A 27,859-nucleotide genomic window follows, 5' to 3' on the forward strand; every position below is an offset into this window, starting at 1 on the left:
CCACCTGGCCTTTTAGGAGCAGGTCAATCTCAAGCTAAAAGTGCACAGAAAGAAAGGATGTCTTGTAGTTAAGTGCAATGCTAAGAACACAGTCTCCTTCTAGACATATTGATATTGACGGCTGCAAGAAGAAGGGTGATGGCTTTTTTATTATTTATGACTGGAGGATGTGTTGTTGTTGTTTTTTTACTCTTGTCACTGCTTGCATTCTCAAAGTATTTCCTGTTTGCACACAGCGAGGTGTAAGTTAAATTTAGAGCTTTGCTGTTTTTATAGGCATAGTAAAAAATAGTAGGTGGCCTTTTAAGACATGTACCACCTTAAATCGTTTGCATTATATTTTGTATAATCGCAAATTACAAATTTGCCTGAGAAGGCTTTACAGACTGAACACATACGACACCCCCTCTTAAAAAGGCACAGGAAATAATGAAAACCCCTTTGATGGGGAGAACAACTACAGTTTTTGGATCAGCAATAGATTTGATTCAATTTCTTCTCATTAATATCCAAAACCATTACTTTCACTCTGCAAGTAGAGGCGCAAAGGCTGTTACCATTGTCGGATGTTAAGGTCCTCACCAAATACTCAAACTCATGTGCTCAGTAGCAAACGTGAAGCTATTTCTTGTCCTGAGTTAGAGTTAGCGCTGTGGCTCATAAAGCATACCATACAAATCTTACAAAGTGCTGCACACTTTTGATTGTGAACGCAGGCAACTGTCTGCTTAAACATGACCTTATATTGTAGTATAAAGCATTGTGGTGTGGGAGTCACAATGGAAGTGCAGTAACGTAAGCCAGAGAAGGCCATGACGTGTGTGCAGTAGAAGAGGAACAGCTTCACAGTTAAGTGGAAGTCCTTTGGATTACCTTCGTACCCTCTGTTTCTTTTTACATCTCTTTTATCTCTGTCCCATTGGCTCAACATGAGAGCCTTTACATTCCAGGTTTTGATCACTTTTTCATTGTTCTTGAAACACATATTACAAAACCCTCTCAATTATAGACACTATTGTCTAAGATTGCTTGCAGTTAAGCAAATAATTGAGTCTAAGTGGTTACACATGACGGTGACAACGGGACGCTTTGGTTTTTATCTCTTTTTAAAACCATTGGGGATATTATTAGTTGATAAGCACAGCAAGATGAATCTGTAAGAGTTCAGTCCATTAGTTACCGCAGCGCGCTGGCTCTTATGTGTGTTCGTGCTAGCCAGGAGGATCTGGTCTGGTTTCAGTCGCTCTGTCATAATATCCACAGTCACTGAGAAAGAATGTGTCTGCTGAAAACTTCAGCTAAATAATCTAAACAAATTGGGTTTCCTTTGTGTCTAGGGTCTGAAACACGCACGCATTTATGTGTGAGACTTTTGATTTTGAATGGGTTTAGTGTTTATTTTCCCCAAATGTCAGAAATGTGTGACACAGATTTGTGAGATTTGCTACTGTAAGGATCTGATTTTTTTCCATTATTTCAAGCCGTCTAAAAGACGCACAATATTGACTGTGTGTGGAAATCAGTTACATGGCATCAAAGGTAAAAAACGAATACCAGAGTAAAAGCCACAGGCCTTTCTTCTCCAAACACGTTGGATTCTATTCATCGAAGTTATATTACTTCGGTTTGTCATACCTCATGTATTTCTCATAGTTTCTCCCGACGCAGCAGTTTTAGGGGCTCGGCCTCTTTGGCTCACATTCTGAGGTTTGGGAAACACGCGTTTGGAAAGCCACCGAGCCACGCGGATCACAGCGGGTCAGGACTCACACAGGGCCTGCGGCTTGGCCGGGACCTTTGCTGTGTACGTCTGTGATCGTGGCACTATACCGCACCGCGCCAGACGCTCCTCTTCCTCACTCATCGCAGGAACAAATGATGACTGGGAGAGTCTCCGTCCGTCTTCCGGGCTGCGAGGTTCCTACCTGTGCCTTTGTGATGGTTGGGGTCCAGGTCCGCATCTGCTTATTTCCTTTTGGCCAGATCAGATTTAGCCTCTTTTCTGCATCAGGTGCTGATGGGGCAAAGCGGCGGTGTGGCCGACGTGCACAGCTCCGAGGTTATGATTTGATGATATGTTAGTGTTTTTAGTAATTAGAAGAACATTCTGTAATCCCCGCAACCATTACACCACTACTGCAATTAGTATAACACACTGTTCCTCTGTGGAAATGTCTGATATTACTGCAATCACCGAGCATGCTTAGAAACCATAAATTGGCCTTCAATCTTGGATGTTTCCTGCCTAAAAATATGAGCATATGGAAAACTCATACAGTTGAGGGAACATATTAAATACCCAACAAGCAGAATTCATTCACAGAAAAACAAATCTCTCCACAGGCAGGTCAGGGGTCAGGATCAGCTTCTGGACAACATCCCTGGAGCTCGCGGGGTGTCTTGCTTTTGGACACTTTAACATAAAACCCACACTGCAATTTCAGTGTTTTTCAGTGTATTTCTGGGATGTAAATACCTGTGGCACCAGTAAACAGGAGCGGGTCTCCGTCCCAGACCACTTAATAACAGCCCCTCATCTGAAATCTCTTAGCTCAGTGAAATAGTACACTGTCCCCACGGATGTCAACAGAGAAGTCTGATCCAGCCGGTGGGGTTGGGGAAAGCCGTCGGATTTTCCAATTCTTGGCAGAGTTAGTGTAGATACCACAGGAAAAAAGAGGGTGGGTGAGCGAGTCAGTCATAAAGGGGGAGAGGAGGGGGGCATGCAGAAGGGAAATACAGATGCAGATAAAAAACGTTATGGACTGAGAGTTCCAGGGCAATAAACTCAATGCCCGTGTGCACTGTTTCGGAGTTGCCGTCCTTTGACATATCGCTCTAAAAAAACGGAACGCAAAGTGCAACTGTGACAATGGTGAACGTGTCGGAAGTGATAATAATCATTTTCAATCCAACTCTTTCCTGAGACAAACACTTGAGGAAAGGGTCGGTGATTTATTTGTAAGTTATGGGCCTCAAATGGAGGAACAGCCTCCAGTCATAAGATGTATTTTAGTGTTTTAAGATTTGGGGGATTGAAAATACAGCATGTCCTCACACCCAGGAATACTCAGCGAGCATGAAGAGAATCAGGTCAAACATCGGAAATAAAGCCGAAACAGACACACAGACGGACTAAAAAGAAATAGGGGAAAATCTGAGATGGAAGAAAGTAGCACGCAATCTTGGTGATTTTTCCCTGGCAGTTTTCACAGCTCAAACACTAAAAGTCAATGAAAGATAAACAGAGAAAAAGTTAAAGATCACATTTTCTTCCTCTCCCACCAGTGGCCGCGTGCAGTGCCGAGACTTACCAAACCAGTGGGTGCCAGGGTTTACTTCAGGGGAGGGAATGATCGTAACCACTGAACTGTGACCCATGGCAGTTGTAAACACCAACGGGTCCCCTGACTCGTCCGATTGTACTCAGCTGAGCTCAGTTCCTACTAAAAAAAACAACGTGCTAACAAACAAGGAAATCCTTTCGCGCTCAGTAAGCCTTTTTTTTTAATAGTGTTAAGTATTGAGGGATTAACTGATGAAAGGCTATGGTGGCGCAACGCGTCAATGCATTTAGCTCCAAAAAAGGCCAAGAGGCTTTTAACCCACTGCTATGCTCTATTTAGCACTGAAGCATGGCACTTAACTGACCTTACTCTACCACATCCCTTACTTAGCATTTCAAAGCAATTCAAAGAAAAGTAATAAACTGTTGACACGACTTTGACAGCAGATATTTACATATCAGACAATTTTCTATTTCCAAGTTGTTGTTTTTTACATAAACAGAGAGCTTGGGTTACAGCGCTCACCCTTTAAACATCGTGAGCAGAAGTGTCATGAACATTTTAATTAAACCAGCTAGATTTACTGCTTCATAGAGAAAAATAACAGGCTCTTTTCTCTGCGAAGGCATTTAGTTGGCAGGTTCGCTCCCTAAGCCCCAGCAACTGAAGAACCTGTGTGATTCGAAGCGGCACGAACAGAAGCAGGTGAAAAATGCAGTTATATGATTTACAGGTGACAGCAAACGTGTCTTCCTCACCTACGGTCCCCTGAAGAGTCGCCCTCCCCGTCTGCACAAACTGTACAATGAAAGTTCGTCTCTCCTTTCGTCGCTGGAAAGGAGGTACGGGTATCATTAGCCGAGATTGCCTTCTGTATACCTCCAGGCTGATCTACCCGGTTTGACCCACGCTGTGCCCCGAGGTCGGCTCCTCCTCAGCGGTTTAGGATCCCCGCGCATTCAACTTGAGGCTCAGCAGACCGGCAGAGTGTTAATCAGACCGCTGCTTCGGTGCAGAGCGCTGGAGCTCAGCGGGGATGCTGAATGGAGCAGGAGGAGCTTTTAAAGATTTACTTACCTTTAGTATGCGTTGTAATGCAATGAGAGTAATAAAGCTTGCACTTTAAACCCTTTTTGACACGGGGAGCACAGTTTCTCGGCATTTGAACAAAAGAAAACAACTCGGCAATCCCACGTAACAACTGACTACAGGTGATTTAAAGAAGCTCAATACAACGCCGTTATAAATCATACATCGTATGCAAGGGCGCAGCCAAATTTGCTCTCAGGCGGCTGCAGGCCACTGAAGTGTGATTGCTTCAATATGTTCATATTATTTTCCTAGTGTGCCAATTTTGAAACCAGTGAAATCTCGAGGCGTCCGCCTTGGCCTCCGCGGGAGCATACGTTTCTAATTCTGAATCAATCCCCTTGACTTTATCAGATGGCTGGTTATTTTACCATAAAGCCATCAGTAATGAGCCATGCAAAGAGTTTTAATCTCTCCTTTCATATCTCAACGGCAAAAATGTCTGTTCTACTCACTCCGATATATTTTCAGGCTTTACACGGTCATGCTTCACTAGTTGTGTGACACTGAGCTTTTGATTCCTCCGCGTCTCAAGTCGTCCGTGCGCGCCGAATGTCAGAAGCTCTTCAGCCTCTCAACTTCAATGCAAGCTTCTGATAAACACTTTGATTGTAGAGTTCTGCTGTGCTCCACGGCAGCCAAATAAATACAACTCAGAAACAACTGAAACTGAAGTGTGTAATCAAAATTACTGAGTGGGCGGAACTGTCTCATCCCTTTTCTTTTTCTGTAGAAAATATACTCTGTATCATAGACGTAACCACGCATTCTTTGGGGGGGGGGGGGTCGTGTCCCCCCCAAAATTGACATGGTACCAATCTGTCCCCCCCAATATACAGCAGAAAATATGTAAAATATATCTATGTACACATAATCGACCGTACCGCCGAGAGAAAACTGGAGAAAACTGTGCCAGCAGCCGAGCATACGCGTTTTTTTTCAGACAGCAAGTAACTTGATACCGAGCTAAATGTGTAAGCAAATAAAACGAGTAGCCTCATAAAAGCACGAGTCGCTGTTTTTCTGATAAAATGACATGTGGTCACAATGCAGGCGTCACAGAGAGAGACAGGGAAAGACACAGGCGAGATGAAAGCAGTGGCCAGACGGGGACACGCTCTGGACATGCAGATGATCAGGTGAGAAATTAATGTGAAATTTAATGCAATTTAGAATTGCACATAGGCAGTCATTTTAAGTAAGTGGTCATTCTTTTTCCATTGGAAGCGATCCTATTTGCTACAGTACTACTGGAAAAGCATAATTGTAATTGGTCGGTGTGTTTAAGGTCAGTAAATAGTAAGCAACTCAGTCACTGTCACAGAGAAATGACACTATTCCTTTAGATGTGAATTTAAATGGTCAATATAATCCTCGAAACTATGTTTTAAATGTGCGAATTTTCATATATAAATATATTATTGTAGGCCATGCACTTACGAAAAATAATAATATGGGGAATGGTATTCATTTGGACCCCCCCGATGTCTAAACCATGGTTATGCCCTTGCTCTGTATACACTCCACATGGCACCTAGTGAGTGTGATCAATGGTTCCCGACCCAGGGGTCCAAATCCAAAACACATATCAAAGGTCACAAGATTATGAAAAACATCAGTTTCTTAAACTAAAAGGAGTTCATTGTTTCTGGACTGTTAATATGTACGTTTTGTTTTGTTCTGCCGTTGCACTCTGAAACCGGCTGCACAATGATTAGAGAGAAGTCAGTGATGAGGGCACTGGAGAGCAGCTCCAACCATGTAAACACCTCCCCCTCATCCTCCCAGGAGACCGGCCTCGAGTGAGCACACCCGTGGCCTCCCGGGCCCGGGAGGAAGTGAGAGGAGGAGGAGGAGGAGAGGGAGAGGGAAGTGGCAGGCTCACAAAGAGAGACAGAGTGAGGTGAGATAGGGAGAGGCACAGCAGACCGTGCGAGATCAAAGACAAAAGGTCGCGCACTGCTGTGGCCAAAATAAGCACATCGGCGGCGGGGCTCGCCGTAAAAAGTTGTTGTCTTTGGGTTTGCTAATTTGGGATACCGCCGCTCGACGGGGTCTCAAGCGCGAATCGCGGCATTTCTAGTGGCTGCTTTAGTGTTTTTGAGCGATTCTAATCTGGACCAAGCAGACAGCTTATTCCTCCCGGGTCCGGCCGTTCGCTTCAGCAACATGTCCAACTCTGCTGTCAACTATAAAGCATGTCCTCCGAAAAGAGAGGCACATTAGAGCCCAGTCCCCCTCTGAGTCGCCAAATGATGCACTGAGTGTGTCGTCGGTGTTTCTCCATGCTGCTTCGTGTCCCATCCAACTGAGCCAGGAGCTCTTGACTAAAAACAGCAGCAGACATATTGACTAGAAGTCTCTTCAGTGACATCAGAGCACTTATTGTTTACACAAAGGACGACGGAGGAGGGAAGAGATGGTTTTAGTCTTGTCTATATCGGTCAATGATAACGTTTGATGGCACCACCCTTTAGTTTTGAATGACGTCGGTGCCATCTCATCATTTGTCTCTTCTTTGAAGCCGGCTGTTTGGCATTTCACCATCTTGTTTTTTTCGGAATCAGAAAGGAAACCAGTGGGTGGAGCTAAATACAACCCAACGCCGAATGAGACATCTTCAGGCGACCGATGTTACATTCAATGCTCATGAGCAAAAAACGTGAAAGGGTTAAAGTTTAGAGGCGAAAACACAAACGACCCCGGTGCAGGTCAACAGCGTGGTAGCAACCCGTCAATCACATACATCGTACATACCACCCAAAACAACCTGCAGCAACAAGGCCTGCATGGTGAGGGCCGACACCAGGTCAATCACAAAGCCCAAAAGATTGGAGCGCAGTCTTTTATCAACTCAGATCCTCAGCACTGCTGGACGGTAAGACAACGGTCACAGAGAGAATATCAGAGGAGGATCAAACCAGTGGAAATAACCCCCTTGACTTGAAGTCACACATTTCAATGCGTCGTTGTTCACGTTGTGTGTAGTCTGCAGTCCACGGCACAGCTGTGTTTTCGCAGTACCACACAGCTGCTGCAGGGCAGTTGTAAAACCTCAGCTCTCAGAGTGAATTCTCGCTTTGTTTTAAAACAAACTGCGGCTTTCCAGCCCTATCTCCTTTTTTTCTTCTTCATCTTCTCCCCGTGTCTTATGTCATTTGAGAAGACTGAGTGGTTCCACATGGGAAAGCCCACTGCTTCACACATCCGCCTGTAGCTGTAGGGATGAACTGTGCTGTCTGTACATATCATCACATCATTAGGCCCAAAGGGATCCCTGCGATGGATTAGAAGCTGTCTACCTGCGAGGCTCAGATGAATTTATGAAGCACTTTATCATGATGAAGTATTAGTGGAACGCTCCGTCTCTTTCCAGTTGTGTTTATCTGTGGGAACACCCATTGGGTCTCCCTCCATTTTGCTCCTTCTGTCGCAGTCTCTCCATCTGTATTTCCCTTTTCCGCCTGTGCCATTTATGTGCGCTCTGACCTTTGACCCCTCCCTATTTTTGACGCCTACTAGTTATCAGCGCACGATAAGCCTCCAAGCCTCGCTCCCTGCATCCAGTCGCTTGGGTCGTGCGTGGGAGGCAGCAAATTGTCCATTAAGTGTTTCTGCTGAGGCCAAGAGAAGATTTGATATAGTGGGGAAACAAAAGTAATATGTACCGGGAAATTCAATTGTCTCTCTCCAAGCAAAGTTTTGGGCAGTTTAACTTTCCTGCCGAATCACATGAAAGCAATTCGGATCTCCTTTAGCCCTCAAAAATATGATCCCAGAATGTATCTGTGTTTGTGTAAAAAAAAAGCCTTTGTGACTCAGACTTATTTCCTCATATGATGCCGTGAGGGCCACAATAGACGGAAAGTCACCTCCGCTTTCTCACAAACCCGATGTGCTACTACAGGAGGTACGAGTAAGCGTTGGAAACATTTCCCTTTGGCTACAGTGCGGAGGTCTGTGACCCTCGCACAGCTGCCGTTTGTTCATCCAGTGAAAGTGAGAGAAGCTCAGGAAGGTGCCTCCAGCTACTTTGGTATCAAGAGACTCCAAGTGAGAACCCGAGTGCCTTGCAGGAAGCCTCCATTACAAACTAGAGTTCAGAGGTCGTGTTTTTGCTGGTCAGCTGAGGGAAGCCAGGAGAAGGTGAAGTCACTCTCTCTCTCGCTCTCTCTCTCAGGTCATTGCCAGTCAGTCCTGATTTGGCCGAAGGAGATTGTGTTACGCAGGAACCTTGCAGCGGCTCTCAGGCCTCGAGGCTGTGCTTCTCCCCCGACCACATAGGGCATCCTCTGTTCTCTGAGGAAGCCCGGCTGTTATCGAACCCCAATGCGCAGCACTCTGCTCTAACAATGCTAACTGAATCCCCAGTGCAGGTCAGGTTCACTCTGAACTCTCAGAGTAGACAAATGAGGTCATGCTTGGATTACTGAGTACAAACTTCTAGAATGCTATAACTTTTTATTTTTTCTAATACCAGTCAAAAATACGTAACATTTTTACAGTTTGCAAATTGTTCTCATAAAACGCAATACTTCTCGACGTGTCTTTTGATTGGTTTTTGAAATCGCGACCCATTCGTCTGATTTGCGGCGACTCATATTTGTGCTCAAAAAGTACATATTCTCCGCTCACTTCATCACATCTCCGCAAGTTCCTCCCAGAATAATTCGGAGAAGCCCGACTGACAATGAGCACGGCATCAAACAAATCCTCGTCGTCCACACTGGTGAGACCACCGCGTTGGCACAAGGCCTCCGTCAAAGAAAGCCGAGCCTACTCTTCTGACCATCAATCTTTATCCCTCAGTTCACCGTAGCCGCACGGCCACACCTGTGCAGCCCGTTGTGTTATTTTAAAGCTGTGCTGTTTTTGGTCGGGTCCTTCTGTTATGTTCTGTCAAAGACAACCAGCCCGGTTGCACAGGAAGAGTTTATAACAGTTGAGCCACACTGCGTTTCGGAGTCACGGTTCGTACAGACCGGTTATTTTAGCGACGTCAACGTTCATTCAGCCAGCAGCCGTACTGGCCGCCAGCCACTTGCCAAGAAACACTGGTAGGCCTTCACAAAGGAGCCGAATTGTCCATTGTGCGGTTTAACAAGGTTGGCATCAGTGTAAAGTGAGGCCCTCTCACACCTGCCTTTAAATGGACCTCACAGCCACCTGGGTCTTAGCTCTGCGCCCTGACAGGTCTGGACTGCAGTTCACTGGTTGCTGTGGCACGACGGCTAATAGAGGATGTCACTCTTTTTAACTAAGACTAGCAGGGTTGGCCTTTTCTTTTCTTTCTCTCTCTTTTTTAAAGCAATGGAATATTTGGGGTTTAATTTTCCACTGCTCTTGTTTAGTCATGAAATAGTATCCTCCCAGTTACAGCTTTCCATTATTAACCTGGGCAACTGGAAAAAAGGTTTTTTTTTTTTTTTTAAATAGTTAAAAAAAGTTTCCAATGCTGTCGAGAAAGATAAAGATAAGCTACAAAAAGTAAATTTATGTACACGCCTGACAGCAAACATATTATTGGATTAAATAACATACCGTTCTTTGTTGAAATAACACAAATTATCATCCGTAATGTTTTTAACATTGCAACTAGCTTCACGCAGCCTGGTTTACAGAGCACATCATTCATTTTTGGAGCCGGTGTCCTCCTTGGACTAAATGTTCCCCAGAATGTCCTCATTCATTTCCTGCATATTTGTGGTTATCTAGTCCTTTCATGGACAGTAAAACGAGAAGTTTGACTTAAATGGAAAAACAGGATTGTATTCAGTGGCAGAAATTTGACACCTGATATTTTATCAACATTTATAATGTTTACTTTTTTTGCAAAATTAAATCAATTCACTTTCTTTCCTTTTTTGCAAACTAAACTAAATTGAATCGGGTGTCTGTCATGAAAAACAACCTGAAAGGTTTGTCATGAAGCACGTTCACATGCATTCAAAGGAAATACCTGTTGATGTGTTTCTTTGCACATTCTGGTTCCTCAACTGTTCTTTACAATTTCTCCGTTTCTGAGAAGTTGGTGCAAATACAAAGTGAGCTACCCTTTTGAACAGCTATATATAGCAGCTTGGTGTTGTCTTGCGGTATAACAGTTGGCCACATCCTGCTTCTGAGATTTTCACATTGCTGACAGAGTACATGGAGACCATAGTTTCACCTTTCTTCTCTGTTTATCTCTTGTCTCTTCAGAATGGAACATCATTGAGCATGCCGATGGAAAATATTAGTTGATGACACCGAGCAAAATAACACCTCAGTTTAAGTGTGGGCGGAGGAGACGTCACTATTTTTCTTCTTTTTTTTTTTTTACAATGACTGAAAAGAGGAAAGAAAGCGTGTGGCTTTCTGCCACCGAGCTGTTGGGTTTTCCCTTCCCTTCTTCATAACTACCTGGAGCAGATTTCTCACCACGGCTAGCAGAAAAGAGCAGCGACATTTCAGTTTGATCCTCTCATTTTCGCATGTGCCCGCTTGTGTCCTGCGATGGCAGAGCTAAAAATAAACTCAGCGTGTAAATGCATGTTTGGCCTGGAGGGCAATAGCGTTGAAAACACCCAGCAGTGTTGGCACAGGTGGGATTTTTCCAATGGGAGTTCCTCCTGTTTATGGAGGTGAGTCCCTAGCAATCTGTTTGTTTGAGGGGGGGGTTGTGGGCTATATAAAGCAGGGCTTGCTGCTATACGTGTCTGGCCTACCTCTTTTAAAAATAAAATGCAATCTGTGACAGATTGTTTATTGTGTTACGGAATTTATTGTGTTATTCGATATTCCTTTATGTCTCCATCCTTGGTCTGCGCTTCCTTTCCCTGCACCATTTTTGTAAATAAAAAGTTACCTAAGCCGTTCAATATGGCATCGTACCGATAACATTGAATTGTTGTAACCTCTTGTATTGGTGTTGATCAGTGGTGATGCCATGCCAATTGCCAAACAGTATCTAGTGATAACAAACTGCAGGCATGAGTGGGTGGACTTCCTGTCTCGGCTCCTCACTGCGGATCCGTGTTTCACCAGACTTTGTCTCTCTCTCTCTCTCTCTCTCCGTCGACATCGGCCCACTTTATCTCGGCGAGCTTTATGACTGAGGAGCTTATTGTTTGCGTTGCGCTGCAGGGCTCGGGGTCCTAGCCATCTTCACAGCCACTTCCCTCTGTTTTGCCAAAGAACACAGAGCAGATAAAGGCAGCGGACAGATCTGTGTCTGCCCGACTGTGGGAAAGTGGCGGGCACAGGAACTAGTGCAGGAAAGACAAGATGGTGACTTCAAAACAGAGATGTGTGTACGGGGCAGATAGGAGTTTTAAAAAGGCTGGTAACCACGGTGAAGTGTTTGGATTGCAGCTGCTGTGTTTCAACTTGATGACATTGACATTCAGTTCAGCATTGCCTCACGCGACGGTAGTTATTGCAGCCAGCAAGTAATTAAGAAATAAATGAATGCCGTATTTGATGGGATTTCATTAGTTCGAGGCAACATTTCAAGTCCCTTGAGGACTCCAGGGGAAGGCCCCTTTTGCTTGGTCCCATATCGGCAACTGGCAACACTGTGTCCTGCAAAGTTAGATTCCATGACACTGAACTGTATTCTCATTTCAATTTATCCTCTCCGGTAACATTATTTAATTAAGTCACACACGTGATTTAAAATAAGTCAATGTCATCTGTCGGTTCCACATGGGAGACAAGCAGCTGTCTCCTGTGTGAAAGTCCTGTATTAGTTTGACCCCTCCGTCATCTGCAGGATAGAAACAGATACATAACCAGCACGCCAGTCTGAAACTGACAACCTTCTTGTTGTAAGCCTCATCTCTGTACGCCACCGCTCCGCACAAAACCTACTAGTGTTTTAAATGCTGAAATTACATAAAGTAAAAAGTTGGTAACAATTTGCAACCTCTTTTTTCTTTCCACAGTTAACGAGATCATCAGGAACGACCTCTCAAGCATTTCTGTGCACACTCATGCATAGATGTCCAGACGTCTTCTGCAGCAGCACACACACACACACACACACACACACACACACTCAAACATCTGCGGCATCAACACACAGAGGACCAAAAAACTAGAGATCCAGATGGAGAAGAATACCTTTTTGACCAGGATCTCCCACACTGACCATCATCCCCATCGGCTCAAAGGCTCGCTGCAGACCCACAATGACAACCAGTGGCAAGCTCTATTTGAACAAACACATGAATGTTAAATTTCCAAAAAGGGAAGTGAAATCAGGGGCAACGTATACGACTACACTTGCCTTAACTTGTAGCAGATGTTGTTTCGCGGACCAAACAGCTCAATGAGACTGAAATACTTCTATCGTTGACAAATGACAATCTTCATTTTGAGTGTGATCTGTAAGTTTAATGCATGGACAAGATAATGGGACAATGGATGTCGTGCTTCATCATTTTGGTTCATTTGTTTGTGCGCTCAGTCCGCCTCAACCGAATTGGTGCCTTACAGCAGTGAAATTGACAGCAGACGACAGCGGCAGTGACTCAAATGCGAATGGTTTTTATATGACTTTTTTGTATCATTTCAATGATTTGTTTACAGGGAAACAGAATAAAAGGCTGAAAATCATGTAGGGAATCTGTGAATAGACTAGAAATGAATTTTGTCTCGCTTCCTCATCAATATCTCGTTGTTCATCTATACTGAATGTTATTGTATGATATTCTTTTGTATAAACATGTATTTCAAAATGTACTCATGTATGCCTTATACTTATATCATGCAGTTTGCTATTTAGTTTTCCCCTTTATTCCATTTTTTCTTCCCCTTGTACCAGACTTGTACCATTTCTACTCCCCTGCATTACGCTTTTTTCACCTTAGTGCCTTTTTTTGTGTTTTTTTTGTATCCACCTGCCCCGGTCGTCCAGCCCTCCTACTTAGACCACGACATGATCATGCACAGACAATCCGAGAAAAATATAGTACATATCCTATGACAGCAGTACCTGGTTACCTGGTTACACGGGCTTACCAAGGCAGGTATCAGAGGAGTCTTTTCCCCTTGCTATATGATAGTTAAACAACGGTATGCTTACCTGCTCAATTTAGATGAGAATGCTCCGGGATGTAGATGTAGATATTTCTCTGTAATCCTTCTGCACTGTAAGTTTCCATGTAAATTAGCACGGGGTCATCTAAGCGTGCGGCAGGCTCAGTTTTACTGACTTACGTCATTCATTCGATTCCACTGAGGAGTTGGCAGGACTGTTACTTACAGCTGGCAATAATTGATGTGCTTTAACCAAAGGATTTTATCTTTGGTGAAATTATTGTCCACGTTTCCTTTTTCTGTCGGAGACTTTAGCGCAGCGCGGTTCCCCGTACAAAAAAAACAAAAACATTATGCACTTTACCGTAAAAACAGAGCAGGTTTCCTTGCATCCAGACCAAATGCTATGGATTAATTTCCACTGTCGGGTCATAAACATACTTTCATCAAATCCTCCTTCACACAGCTGCAGTCTTTTCCATGATATCTGTCACTTGGCGCATGCACAGTGTACTTACATTGGGGATCATTTAGCTGACAGTAACTTATATAGCTTCCTAATACATTTCCAGATATTTAGTATAATAGCATGACTATGTCCTGTATGGATAAGGTGTCTCTTTTGTGCCTTACTCTCTTTCTTGAAGACAAGATAGTTGCAACTCTGTAATGCTTTTCTCTGTAGGCACAAGGTGAAACATCTTTCTCTTTATTATGAAATATTTATGAAAAATGAAATGTGTTTAAGTGCATTTAATGTGTTCTCAACAATGAATTAATAAATGGCATAATGTTGACCAATACATTACATTCTCAATCACTTTGTTGTATATGCATCAATGGTTAAAGCCTTTTGTTTATTCTTTTGCTAAAAGTAAATATGTTTGAATGCTCAGAGTAGATTATTTTCAGGAACTTAAAAATGTCCGAAATAATACATTTTGTTTAAATAAATAGTAAATAAATTGGAAATGGATTCAGTATTTTTCCTCAAAAACCATTGTTTGACTATTTATGGCCCATGTGGTTATGCTTTACTTTTAAGGCCTTCACTTTCACTTGGCTGTGTGATTTTATTGTGTTATATGGCTTGACCTTAGTAAACCTCTGACAGGACAACCTGTACCTAAATCTCTAATAAAGCCCGAAATGGAGACATTTCGACGTTGACAAGAGGAGGGAAAAACATGTTTTTTAAGGTGCAAAAATACAAATTTCTCAATTATTTGAATGAATTTTCACATCTAATTATCTATTTAACTTTATTACCCTCACAAAAAGTTACAGGTGCTCCGTGTTTTACATCTTACAATCTTTTCCTGCGGGATTTCCAGCAAACAAGGTCCTTAAATCCATCAACAGACGGCATTTGGCCTTCCACTTTTGTTTCAAATACAAACACACTAACCACTGTACTTTAACAGGATGAAAAGCAACAAGCTGGGCATCTGCCAAGTACAAGCAGAGGCCTGTGTTTTTTCCAGCGAGTATTCCTAGTGGTGGGTATCTGTGAGTGAAACAGCACCGCGCCGTGGGATCTGCGCCACGCTGCCGTGTACCAGTCCCTCCACACTTTTTCCACCCAGCAAAGTTCTGAAGCGCCCGTCGCCATAGTGACAGAAGGCAGGCCTAGGCGGCGCTCCCCTGCACAACCGGGCTGAGCCCAAAATAGCCCCACTATTTGCAGATGTGGTCACGCCCCTTTTTCCTGGCACCCTGTCCTTCTCACCTTGGCCTGGCGCCGTACCCTTTGACACAGTGGCGAGATGACTCCGGGCCGTAGTTGCGGCCGCGGCACGTTAGACAGGATATAAACGTACCTGCGAATATCATGCTGCTTTGCTCCTAACTCTTCATTATCACTAACAACACGCCGTCTGCTAATAACACGTAAACTACAACTCAAATGCATTCGTCTCTCAGTCTCAGCCAGCCTGCTGGGACGAAAGAATAATGAAAATGTTGCTAAAAATACAAAAAGGGATGAAAACATTTGCCAGATATAACAGCTGTCGGCGCTGATTGTGTTATCTGTGGACCAGCCTGGTGGCATAAGGCACCCTTTCTTTTTACTGTGAGCTTTCAACTCCAATGTCGACCCATCCGTGTCAGTATCGGACGCTCAGAGCAACAAAAGTGGCAGAAAGATTGAGAAGTCCTCTAATTGAAAACGTCATGCAAGCACAGGACAACACGTGTGTGTGTTTTAGCACGTTATGCTTCTGAGTCACATGACGTTATGTTCATGGGTTTTGTTACTCTATAAACCTACTCACCATAAACCGAAACACAGAGATTTTTATAACCCAAATAAGTGGTTTTTAAAAAAAATATATACTATATCCCCATATAAGGGACGCGTATACTAACACATACACGTCCCTTTGGCATCAAGATACTACGCGAACCGCTGCTTATGGTTCCACCCAAGGGGCTAAAAATGTCGAGTAGGGATGAGATCACGTTGTTTGGGGTGTAGCGATTTCACTTTTGATTGACTGATCTGACTGACTGAACGGATGAATGACTGGCAGACGCAGCATCCGCCAGTCAATGCCGCCGTGGAGACATCGGCGCAGGCAACGCGAGGGCCGCTCATCGATCATGATGACTGCAGCGCGTGCCGTTTCCTCCCCAGGGTCCACCCGCTCGAAGCACCTGGCAGAGGGATGGACTCAGAAGTTTCACAGCGTGGATTAACAGTGTCTTTGCGGCCCTGCTTCTCCCCCCCTCGTTGTATTCCCACAGAGCCCTTGATTCAGGCTTTTATAAAGTGAGTGCATAAGCGCTGGAGCTGCTGCCCTCGTCTCTCATCGGCCATCTGAAAGCAGTAAATCCTCAGTATGCCTCTGTTATGAAGGGCATGTTGAGAGAACCACGGGGGTGGCTTTAAGAGATACTTAAAGAGATGATTGCTTGACCATGCTTAGGACCCTTTTGTCCCATGAGCCAGTCCTACATTGGATTTTTTTTTTCAACTCCCGCGAGCCAGTTTTGGTGATTTTTCTTTTTTTGTGTGTCAGATGACTATAAACAGACCGAGTAATCAATTACCTAATGGATGATAAAGAAAGAACCAGACGCCCACATGTGTGCGGATTTGAGCATGTGTTTACATGTGTTTTTTAAATCTGTTTTGGGTGGGGTTTTGGGAGGGCCCCACAGGTGTACACCGACCCCTTTAATGGGACCGTTTCACGTGTGACAGGATCAGCAGATGACCCGCTGACGTTGTCACATCTTTTCGGACCCACAGACAAATCACATTTTTAAAAGACACTTTAAAAGAGAGACGCTCCGAAAGGCAACCAGATGGGGGCCTGGAAAATCTTGTGCCGTATTTTATTCTCCATCTGCAATCATTCAGCTTGATTCGCTCTTTTTTTTGCGATGCGTGAAATGTTGTGCAAGATCTTATACAAATTTAGCGGTGGGACAGATGTTTAAAAAACAGACGGAATGCGAAAAGTGAGAACTATCGTTAAAAAGGTTCAATGTGTGCAATACGGGCGGAATTTTAAGTAATATTATCAACAAACCTTGAAGATGTTGCTCAAAGACCTCTATGTAGTGAAGTAAGCGTGCTAACCAGTTAGTTATTTACTCCACCCGTGGAGACGGAAGGACCTCCAGTGAGCAGACAACCCCGGCGCTCCACCAGCCTGCTGGGACGCCGGGAGCTGGAGTTTGTGCTCCAGTAGCTGGTTGCGGTGCGATAACGCTCCTGGAATCATTGGTGACTGTTAATTAAGGGTATTAGTTTTAAAGTGTTTCTGTTTGAACACTGGAGTTCTCCATTCTCCACCTCAAAGTCAATGTTTTCAGTACCACTTTCACTCAGAGAGCTTTCTATCCTCATTGGAGAAAAAAAAAAAATCCTCCATGACATCCGAAACAATAATTCTGCGATTATTACATATGCAGAATGTTCATGTTGAAGTACATTGTAGTGCACATTAGGGATGCTCCTAATGGGCATCAGTAAAAGCCCTTGATAGTCCAGAGTTCAGGCAGGTGCAGACTCTTACAGCAGATAAAGGAGCCCGGCACTGGAGATGAGTTCACGACAATCACTGCGAGGCTTTTAGACGCCTCCTCCGAGCTCAATCTTCATTTCCCCTGACACTGATTTTGCAATAAGGATCCGGAGAAAAGGGGAATGTCCATCTATTCATTTTAATGATCCTTCATTATTGACTGCTGGCAGGGAGGGGGCGGGCAAAGGTAATGATTCTTTGTCTTTGCTGGCCAATCACTCCTCTTAAAGGAATCAGACTCTAAATAAGGCCACTAATGGATGCCCAGCATGACCTAAAGCTGACCCCCCATGCAAACCGACTTCCCGACATGAAGGAGTGAGAGTTTTCTGCTTTAGTGGTTTGGTTATAATTTGACCAAAGAGGAGTAGAGGTTATACTAAATAGTGTTAAACCACAAACTCCATGTGGTCTACATTCATGGAGCACAGCACTGATTTGGTTGACTGTTTTTTTTATCTCAAATTGTTAAAGCAAAAGTTAACATTTTCATTGATAAGGAAAATATATAAATAGGGATAGCAGCCAGTTAGCTTAGCCTAAAGCATAAAGACTGGAAACAGGAAGAAACTCAGAACAGCCTGACCAGGTGTAGCAAAAATCGAAGATTTGCTCATCAATAGAAACACATGAGTCTGAGAAAGAGAGGGGATCTACGAGGTGGATTTCTTGGTGAAGCGTGTAACCTTCTTGCGTCTCCACTGGCTCCCTGTAAACCTCTGTGAGGATGAGAAAATACAGATTTTACTGCGTTTGGATAAAGTATGAAGCCACGGCAGGAAAAGTTAGCTTACCTTGACATAAGAGTAGGAAAGAGTTGCCTCTGCATATTGTATTTAAAGATTCAAAGATTTTTTATTGTCATTTACACACTGTTTACACACTTTGTATTGAAATTCTTGTACTTGCCTTTCCGGAAAGTCGACCAATTTTAAAATAAAAATAAGAACAAGAATACAATATTTACATAAATGTACATGAAATAAAAAATGAGGTGAGGATAAGGAAGAAATGAGGTGACGAGGAAAAGTGCAAAACTGAGCAGGTTGTAAAAGAAGAAAACCTAAATTAAATGAAATGTGTGCAAGATAAATGAACAGTACAGTAACAGTAAGTGAATCCTAACAAGCTAAAGTGCAGACCAGTTGTGGATTAGGTTATAGAGTCCTCTCAGCTGTTGATGGCTCTAATGGCAGTTTTTCAGTCTGGTGGTCCTGCATTTGGCACTTCTGTACCTCCTGCCTGAGGGCAGAAGCGTGAACAGTCCATGTTGGGGGCGGGTGGGGTCTTTGAGAATGGAGGCAGCTCTCCTGTGAACCCTGCGGTGGTAGATGCTCTGCAGAGAGGGCAGTGGGGTCTTGATGATCTTTTCTGCTGTCCTCACTGCAGGCGTTTGCGGTCCATGGTGGATGTGCTGCCGTACCACACGGTGATGCAGCTGGTCAATATGCTCTCCATGATGCAGCTGTAGAAGTTGCTGAGGATCTTAGGAGACATCCCAAACTTCCTCAGCCTCCTCAGGAAGTACAGCCGCTGTTGAGCCTTCTTGACCAGCTGTGTTGTGTCGAGTGTCCAGGTGAGGTCCTGGCCGAAGTGGACCCCGAGGTATTTGAAGCTGCTCACCCTCTTAACTTCAAGCTCCTGGATGAAAAGTGGTTGGTGAGGTCTCCTCTCCTTCCTCATGTCCACTACAAGCTCCTTGGTCTTGTCAGTGTTGAGGCTGAGGTTGTTATCCTCGCACCATGACACCAAACTGGCCACCTCCCTCCTGTATGCCGCTTCGTTCCCCCCAGTGATGCGTCCTAACACTGCGGTGTCATCAGCAAACTTCAGGACGATGTTATCCTTGTGGGTAAGTCGTGGGTAAGTAAATCGCACAGTAAAACACCTCCCAGCCATACATACATTTTTCAATGTATTAAACAATTAAATGTATTAATTAGGTACAAATCCACCTTTGAACACTCCGTTTTTTCCCCCGTTCATAGCAAAGACGGATGCGTCGCTTCACGACAGTCACATGTTGATCTGGATGTCTTCAGCAAACAGATCTTTGAGAAAAGGTATCTTACATTTTACAGCCCCAGAAAACATTGATGTATTTCCTTTAATAGCCAAGGTGTTCTGCTTCATATACAAAACCATTGCACAGCGGCTTATTTAACCTTTATTTTTGTGTTTTTGTATCTATCCGTGCGCATCTCAGCCGGTCTTGGCTGTCATCAGTCTGTCAAGGTAATGAACCCTACTTTACCGCAGCCTCCAACAGCTCTTCAAGGCCTACTTCACACCACTGAAGAAATACACTCAGGTATTAGTTCTTCTGCCTGGATTCTCTCCGCTGGCTGATGGGGTGGGCGGGGATGTTATTAGGAGAATTCATCTACAAGGCTCCCCAAGCCATACTATACTGAAACTGACCACAAGACAACCCTATCATCCTCAAGGATTACCTGTCTCCTGCACTATATATGAATGTTTTATCATAAAAGCTTTTTCTTTTTTGCTAAGTGCCTCCTTGAGTGTTTGCTTTTAACTTTTGATTACTTTATGTCTTGTTGTGAAGAAGGAAAAAAAGAAAAAGGCTCAGCCCATTTGAATATAATGGACTTAACGGGAAAGGTAGTCTCTCTTGCTTCATTTAAAGGATACGTCGCGGTGGTGTAATCAAACACAGCGGGTGTGAAAAAGTTGGCGATAACGTGTGCGTATGGAGTTTTAACCTGGACTTTGTCAAAGTGGGCCGAGCAGGTGGGGGCGAGTCATCGGGGGGAAAACAGACGTGACACAATCGTATAAATAAAACGGTACGAGGGGCTTTGTATAGGGCCCATATGTTTCCGTCTGTGAGCAAATATAGGATGTCATGCATTACAGTGTAAAAACACTCCTTTACAACGGTCTTTGATGTGGTGACTCACATCTCATTTGGCCCTTTTTTTTATGTACATACGATAGCTGCATTTCACTTTTATATTGTCTGAGTCATTTCGTAGAAAAGAAATCTTTGTCGTTTGGTCGAGACGTTGAGGTTTCCAGTCCTTAGCGCCCCCCTCATCCCCCTCACCCCTCTCTAGGTTTTACCAGACGTCGCGTTGCGAGAGGGGAATGGTCGATTGCATAACGGAAGGCGAGACGTGATCGTTCCTGGCCTTCTCACAAAATTCAATCATTCTCTGCATACTCCAATCCCATGATGGCCTAATAAAGAGCAGCGAGGGCTAAGATTTCCCCTCATGTGTTTTGAATTGAAATTAAGGTCAAGTCTGCCATGCGCCTGAATTGAGGAAGACAAGCAGCTTGGGAGGAAAAGGAGAAGTCAAAATAGTTGGACTGAACTGAAAGATAAGGCAGACTCACATTTTCTCTCCTTTTCTCACTTGGGTCGTCCTGCCACTCACATTCATATTGGCGAGACTCCACACCTGTCTGGATCTCAGTGGAATTGTATCATGACATAAAAAAACCGAAAGGGTCCTTTTTATTTATTTTTTTGAATCAGACACCTGTGAGACTTCACCTAACTCAAGCTTTTGCTGGAATCCGTTCCAAACAAGTCTGCACCCTTTAAACTCAGCACACCATAAGTCAAAGAAAACTACTGGAAGAGATAAAGAGGTGTAGTGAGAGAAACAGGAGATGATGACCCCAGATGTTCTCTGAGGAACCACTTGAATCTGAATCAGAGTCTGACCGGCCTTGAGCTCCTCATTCCTCAACGTCCCAGTGGAGTGGAGGAAGGATGAACACACACACACACGCACACACACACGTATACACCTACATGGCTCAGACCCTTTGATTTAGTGTGAGAAGGATATGATGCAGACATGACTCTGATGACCTGGGCAAACTATCCAGAGAATGCCCCCCCCCCCCCCGTACAGAGGCACAGTAAATGTATACTTGCAAATGCAAAACAAATATGAAGAGCAGAAAGAACCAAGTAATGACTGAACATGCTCAGAGTTTAAGATGTTTCTATGTTACAAGATATATCCAAGATTCATTTATTTAACCAGAATTGTTTCTTTACAACCAATTTTTACTCATTTTGAGCAGCCCTGCACACGTGTAAACGTGGAGCACTACTGGAATCTTGAAAGGTGCAGGCAAGATGAGCGCCTCATTTGCTATTGAGGGTCTTAGAATAATCATGCAGTGACATCTAGTGTTGGTTCTAGAGTCACGCAGACAACTCAAGCGCATCAACTTTTGAATGCTCCACCATATAAAGATTGTATGTATATATTGAGCACTTATTTTATTATGATGTGCAAAACATTCAAACCATAGCTGGTAAGACTAGACTATCATTATATGTTACTTTTTTGCAGTACATATTGAAAATAAAGCAATCTATTTATCTGAAGAGCAATCCAGAGGAGTGCATAGACGCGGACCATAATGACACCATAAAATCAGCAGATGATCGGGACCCTCATGGCGATTGGTCCATCTGGGTGTGGATATATTGTGTGTATTATTGGTTTTACTTTTACTGCACAAACACATTCAAAAAGTGACCTTATTTACTTGATATCGCTTAAACCAAAACACACAATCGAAAATAGTTAAGGCAAATTGATGCTATTTGTGTGTCCCCCCCCTCCCTCCCTCCTCCATTGCCCATTGACCCTGCTCGGCTATTGTGCCGTTTGCCCATCTACCCGGTCTACCCATGGCCGTAAAACCTTCTGCCCCAGCTGACGGAGGGCAGGGAGAATGTTTGAGGAGTGTTAAGGCAAGTTTTATTTGGTAATGTTGAACAGTTTCTCCACACAACTAACATATACAAAGCGCGTTAGAATGTACAACAATGTACGGTCTCAAAATACCGTCACATTTTAAAGCCACAGGTGCCACTTGTTCAAAGAACATCAATTATACTTTCACATCGTATTAACAGTTCAAGTAAACTGGCTTTGACCTCTAAATTGAGAAGGAATTGTAACATGCTCGACAACAAAGTGGTGTTGTGAGATCCGACATGTTAATGTCGACGTCATTTCATCATTGTGCTGAGCTTCGTTAATCAACACAGATATCTGTAGAAAATTAAACCTGACCCTCATTAGAGCAAATGAGTATAATAATCAGGGAGTGATATTGTTGTAGGTGTGGATCTGTAACAACAGGAATATGTAAAGCTCACACATCATTTTTCAGTTTTGTACAGCAGTGTTTAACTTAAACATATTCATTCACTACATTGGACACTTTGTGTTGCAAGCATCACCTGACTTGAAAAGTCCATATACACTGACCAATGGGAACATGGACACAGCTCCAACCATGGAGCCCAGCTGCACTACCGCTCCACACCACACCAGGGCACTGTGGCCTTCGTCCCTAAGAATCACCCCGATGATGACCTTCACGTAGGACAGGGAGAGGACAAACAGGACCCAGGCCAGCACCTGCATCACACAAAAAAACACTTATATAAAACCTGTTTATTCATTTAACTTGTTACTTTTAAGTACTTATAAGTAAGTAAGAATTTGGTTTACAAATAAACAGCTACTATTATTGAGTGGAAAGGAAAAGTACATATGCAGAAACTGATATGATTCATTGAAAGGCAAAGTCTGAAACAAAGAGTTGACTTTTAAAAGCTCTTTAGTCAAAGTTTTATTTTTTCACGTCTTTCTTCACAGTACTACTGTGAAGCTTCATTTTCAAAATCACTGTATGAGCCCTTTGACATATAGTGGGGATATTTCCCCGAGAAAAGCAGGGGGTGACAGCATTATACAACCAGTACCAGCTAATTCACAACAATCAACAGACCTGTGGCGCTGAAAGCTTTCCTCAGAACGTTCATGAAGTTGGAACAAACATGGATTGACAGTATTTTCTTAATCAGATAGGAAATAGATTTGGCACAACTAGATTTAAAAACCTCACAATCACACAACACTGAGCATAAGTGTGACCATGTTTAATTATTTTATAAAGTTTACCAATTACAAGAGAGAACATGAGTTTCCAACATAACTGCTATCAAGTAGCATTTTTGCAACGTCTAAATAAAGTATATTGATGATGAAATGTTTTGGCAGAATACTTACTATGACTGCACTTCCAAAGTCACTGTGGACCAGCAGGGGGCAGGGACTTAGAGCAGCCGTTGCCATGATGTACCCTCCAAATCCAGTACCAACCATAGCCAAGAAACCCATCAAGATGAGAGACCTGCAGAAATAATAACCGAGCACTCAATGTTACGCTGAACCACTCGACGAAACATATTGATGACTGGTTGTCTGTGATTTCAATACATCTCTACAATGTAAATAGATGTTTTTCAGTACTCATTACGTACCTAATGGGCACAAACATGGCAATGAAGCAGGCCACTGGGTTTGCTACAGCTGCCATGGTAGCAGCTAGATGGTAAGCCTTGTTCCCGTAGGGCAGACAGGAGTAGGACTGCACTGAGGGCAGCACTGCATTGGTCAGGGCATTGACCCATGCCAGTACAACAAAGATGAACACCGCCTCCAGATTGCTATACGTCCCCCTCCCAAAAGAGCTCCTGGGCTCCCTCCTATTGGCTTCCCTTGGGCTGATCATAGGCTTCTGCTCTGGAGTCTGGGCGTGCAGAGACAGACCTTCGTCTTTCTTCCCAGAGCCCAGATCACCACTGAAGTACAAGTCATTGTTTCTCTCTCGAGCCACAGCTGGGTGATGGTTGAGCAGGATGAAGGCTACGAGGCACACGACCATCATGGCGCTGAGGAACACAAAGAAGACCTGGGCAGAGAACTTAGCTGGCTGGTAGACCGCTTGCAGCTCCCCACTGCCGACCGTAGCGTTGTCAGCGATCTTGTTGGCGGCACTAGCCAATGTGGCATTCTGACAGTGGACCACACCAACGCCTTGTATCAGAGCAACCACTGCGGGCACCAGACCGCTGAGGCCTTCGCCTACGAAGTACGTGGTGAGGTACTGTGGCCGAAGCTGCATCATGAAAGGCAGAAACGTAACAGAAGAAGTGCAGTCCACCACGGAGAGCAGGAAGCTCAACACCAGCAGCGGCACACTGTGTAAAGAGCCCTCTATCGCCACCGTGTGCTTCCAAAAGAAAGCCAGCAGGAACGTAGCAACGATCCCCAACCCCACAATGCAGTAGATGATCAGCCGCTCATCCAGCGCCCGGGGGCGAAAGCGGTGCATCAGAGTGATGAAGAGAGGACCTATGTTGGCCATCTGGATGATGACCGTGAGGTAGGACGGCAGATACCAGCCCTCCGGGATCTCCGGTACGACCAGGGGTAGCTCCACCCACATCCCGTTGATGGCCACCCAGGAGCCCATACCGAACAGGCAGGCCAGTACGTGGGTCAGCAGCGACATGATGGTGGTCGATCAAAAAAGGTAGACGTGCACAATCTGAAATACGGAAGCAAAACAGAATAGTTTTATCAACTTTATGAAAAAAAGCTAAAGCGGATGCACCTGTTTAACTGGCAGACAAGAATTCTGTGGACACCTGTTTGAGTCCGTAGCTTTTAGCGAACATTAGCTTGCCAGCATGCTTTCCATAACAAAGTTTAAATGCTGATGTTAAGTAACGTTTACCATGTTTACCCAGTTTTGCTTGGGAAAAGGCGTATCAGCATTACGCGCAAAGCACGACCAAGTCCGACGAGAATGTCGTTGTAGTTTTTAAGGTATTTAGTCACAAACCAAACAAGTTAAAATGGTGACATAATGAGGAGTAGTTTTACATTCAGAGTGACCAGGATGTAAGAGTACCTACTTCCACAGCAATCCATCAAATAGTTGTTTCCAACATTCTCCACTGAACCAAAAACATCAAAATAAAATTCCAGTGTCAATGAAAAAGCACGTCCCCATGGGGCTGGGATTGACCTTCCCAGTCTCCCTTACTGGGTCACTTCACGCCATCCCTGCCTCTACTTGGTAACACCTGACCTTTCACCCACTGACACACTGCTCCCATGAAATGAGCCCCACAAGGTTGTGATATAAACAACACATTAAATGGAGATCAAAGTGAAACGGTCTTTTAGTGAAACATACATATCGTATTTCTTTTACCGAAAAAATAAAAAAGGTCCTAAAAAACAGTCAACCAATGAATTTAATTTGCATCATTGTATCATTTAAAATTCTTCAAAATTGGTAACTGTGTTGACTACTCTTGTAAATCTTAAATATTAAACTACTACAATCAACCGGGATCCTTTTGGTCCCTTTAAATATGTGGTTATGCCTGCTTGATCAGGGTTAACCAGGAAATCCCATAACCTCACATCCTTCACACAGTGAGAATATCCCTCTTACCTCAGTCAGAACATAACCAGCAAGTGCTTCACTTCACTTCCTTCCTTCCAAAAACAGTCAATCTGTATTGATCAGTTACATCAGCTTCAGGTTCGGAGTCTGGGTGCGTTGGCGTGTGTGCATGTCTGCATTCACCTCCCCCTTGTCTCCTCCACACACACACACACACACACACACTCGGTCTTACTCTACTTCCTGTTCGGTGCTGCACTCTACAGGGGGGGAGGAGCTGCTCAGGCGCACTTGCCCTCAACTGACGCTTCTATCCTTCCATTGGTGTGCCGTTTCAAAATCATGGAGCCATGTGCTCCGGGTGTGCCTGTGAGATCAGCAGTAGGATGAAAGGAGTCACGGGAGAGGCCTCGGCGAGAATAGCTCCTCCTTTTCATTTCCCTCCCCCAACCAGCATACGACCTTGTGGCCTGCCCTCGTTTAAACACACAGGCTGCAGTGGGAGTGGGAGAGTAAAGCCAGCTTTCGGTCCGACACTCAATGAAGTGATGTACGAGATAATGTACATGACACGCTAATCCTCGGTTTAATTCTCATGGCCTGCTTGGTCTCTGTTGGCTTCCCTCTGTGCCAGCACTTCTTTTGTTTGGCCTAATAAGTTGCCTTTCTAGTTTGACAATCTTTAACACAAAAGCGGTATTTTCAAAAAGGTTTGGCAGGGCATCTGGTTGCGTCCCTCCGACAAACCTTGGAAATATGTGACCTACCAGCAGCAAAGACTGTTGGATGTTTGAAATTGTGACATGTGTCATTAGTGCCCAACACAAGTAATGCGGTTTCTAGCGAAAAGTCTTTTGCATTAATTGCAAAAAAAACTAAGTGTAGCCATCCATGTAAAGGCAACATTATTGAGGAGACACCATAAACAAGAACAAAATAAAACTCTACAGACAATCAAAGCACATTTTGTCACGGTTGTCGGCTAAAAAACATCATGCTGCTGTAGAGCATTGCACATTAAAAGGCTGATTTAACTATTTCTAGGATTCATTGTCATGCAGCATATACAGTGTGAGTGGAAATGAGTGTTATTGACTATTGTGGATTGACACTGATATTTTGTTTTAATTAGCAATCACACATTTACTGTTGAACCAATTAAAAACAAATGTCCTCAGTAGGCTTAAGTAATATTATAATATAAAACTGCTTTTGCATGTCTATCATTAATCATCATCATCATTTCATTAATAGATGAGGTTGTTGTAGATGAGGGCAGTTGCTTAAAAAGCACAGTGGAAAACCTGCCAGAGCTTATTTAGATTTTTTTGGGGTTTACTTTGCGTAACTTTTCGTGTTTATTTCGAAAAATTTCAACAGAATAATTTCTTCATGTGACAGAGTTCCTCCTTTTATAACTACACAGCTTAGAACAAAACAGAGTATTTTAAATAACCTCTATTTATCATTTTACATAAGACAAGATACCGCCTACCTGCTCGTGGGAAAGGACGGGCAAAGGCAGTTTATCCCGGGTTACTCAGATCACACACAGTGGCCGGCTGATATCTGTGGGTATGCCTGAACCGGAGCGCTTTGCATTTGACTTTGCTGGATCTCTGAGTCTGTCAGGTGACTGCAGAGGGCCCAGTCAGGGGGGGGAAGTTTTGAAAGTCTAAAAGGGGGGGAGGGGAGGGAAGAGGGTGGTGTAGGAGAGAGAGGAAAGAACTAGAGAGGATGGAATGATGGAGGAAGGAGATTTTAGTAAATGTTGAAACGGGTAAAGATTGAATCAGATGTATTTTAATACTCTTTTCCCATCTCTCTACAAGGCACGTGTGGGCAGCTTAGCCAAGCAGAAGAGGCCTTTGGACGGCTCTCTGGGCTTTCTCCGTGGGTGTTTTGTCAGGGTCAGTCTGGCTTTTGTTCAGCGTGAATTCCAGCCTAATGGAATGGCCCCTGCTGGGCACCAGCGCCATGGTACTTCATTTGAGTGCCCCCACCTCTGCATTCACTGGCACTATGTGTCCTCCATAAAAGTACAGTAGAGCAAATTCCCTTTAATACTGAAAAAAAAACAACTACTTGAGCTTTGGATGTGAGGTTAAGTCTACTGTTGTGTTACTAACAAATTAAAACCTTGTTAAATTTGGCCAA

General features: G+C 43.9%; 2 protein-coding genes across 4 annotated transcripts in view; one reads left to right on the top strand and one right to left on the bottom strand.

Annotated features, from left to right (window-relative positions):
• Nucleotides 1-14,201, top strand: part of LOC120810967 (nuclear factor of activated T-cells, cytoplasmic 1) — a 52,755-nt gene extending 38,554 nt beyond the window's left edge. For both annotated transcript variants that reach the window (XM_040166018.2, XM_040166019.2), the window contains exon 10: nucleotides 12,302-14,201. In XM_040166018.2, the coding sequence (XP_040021952.2) occupies nucleotides 12,302-12,357 (56 nt within the window). In that variant the 3' untranslated portion in view covers nucleotides 12,358-14,201. The remainder of the gene's footprint in view (nucleotides 1-12,301) is intronic.
• Nucleotides 14,202-22,162: 7,961 nt separating this feature from the next.
• Nucleotides 22,163-27,496, bottom strand: slc52a3-2b (solute carrier family 52 member 3-2b). 2 transcript variants are annotated; one of them, XM_040166106.2, is made up of 4 exons: nucleotides 27,198-27,496; nucleotides 23,763-24,832; nucleotides 23,509-23,632; nucleotides 22,163-22,854 (listed from the first exon to the last, which is right to left on the bottom strand). In XM_040166106.2, the coding sequence occupies exons 2-4, from the start codon at nucleotides 24,794-24,796 to the stop codon at nucleotides 22,642-22,644; spliced, it is 1,371 nt and encodes a 456-aa protein (XP_040022040.2). In that variant the 5' UTR covers nucleotides 24,797-24,832; nucleotides 27,198-27,496; the 3' UTR covers nucleotides 22,163-22,641. The 2 variants fall into 2 exon arrangements, with proteins under 2 accessions (XP_040022040.2, XP_040022039.2); XM_040166105.2 differs by lacking the exon at nucleotides 27,198-27,496 and adding an exon at nucleotides 25,751-26,004.
• Between the last annotated feature and the right edge of the window lie 363 nt (nucleotides 27,497-27,859).

This window comes from Gasterosteus aculeatus, chromosome 20 (assembly GCF_964276395.1).
Source record: "Gasterosteus aculeatus chromosome 20, fGasAcu3.hap1.1, whole genome shotgun sequence".
Taxonomy (NCBI): Eukaryota; Metazoa; Chordata; class Actinopteri; order Perciformes; family Gasterosteidae; genus Gasterosteus; species Gasterosteus aculeatus.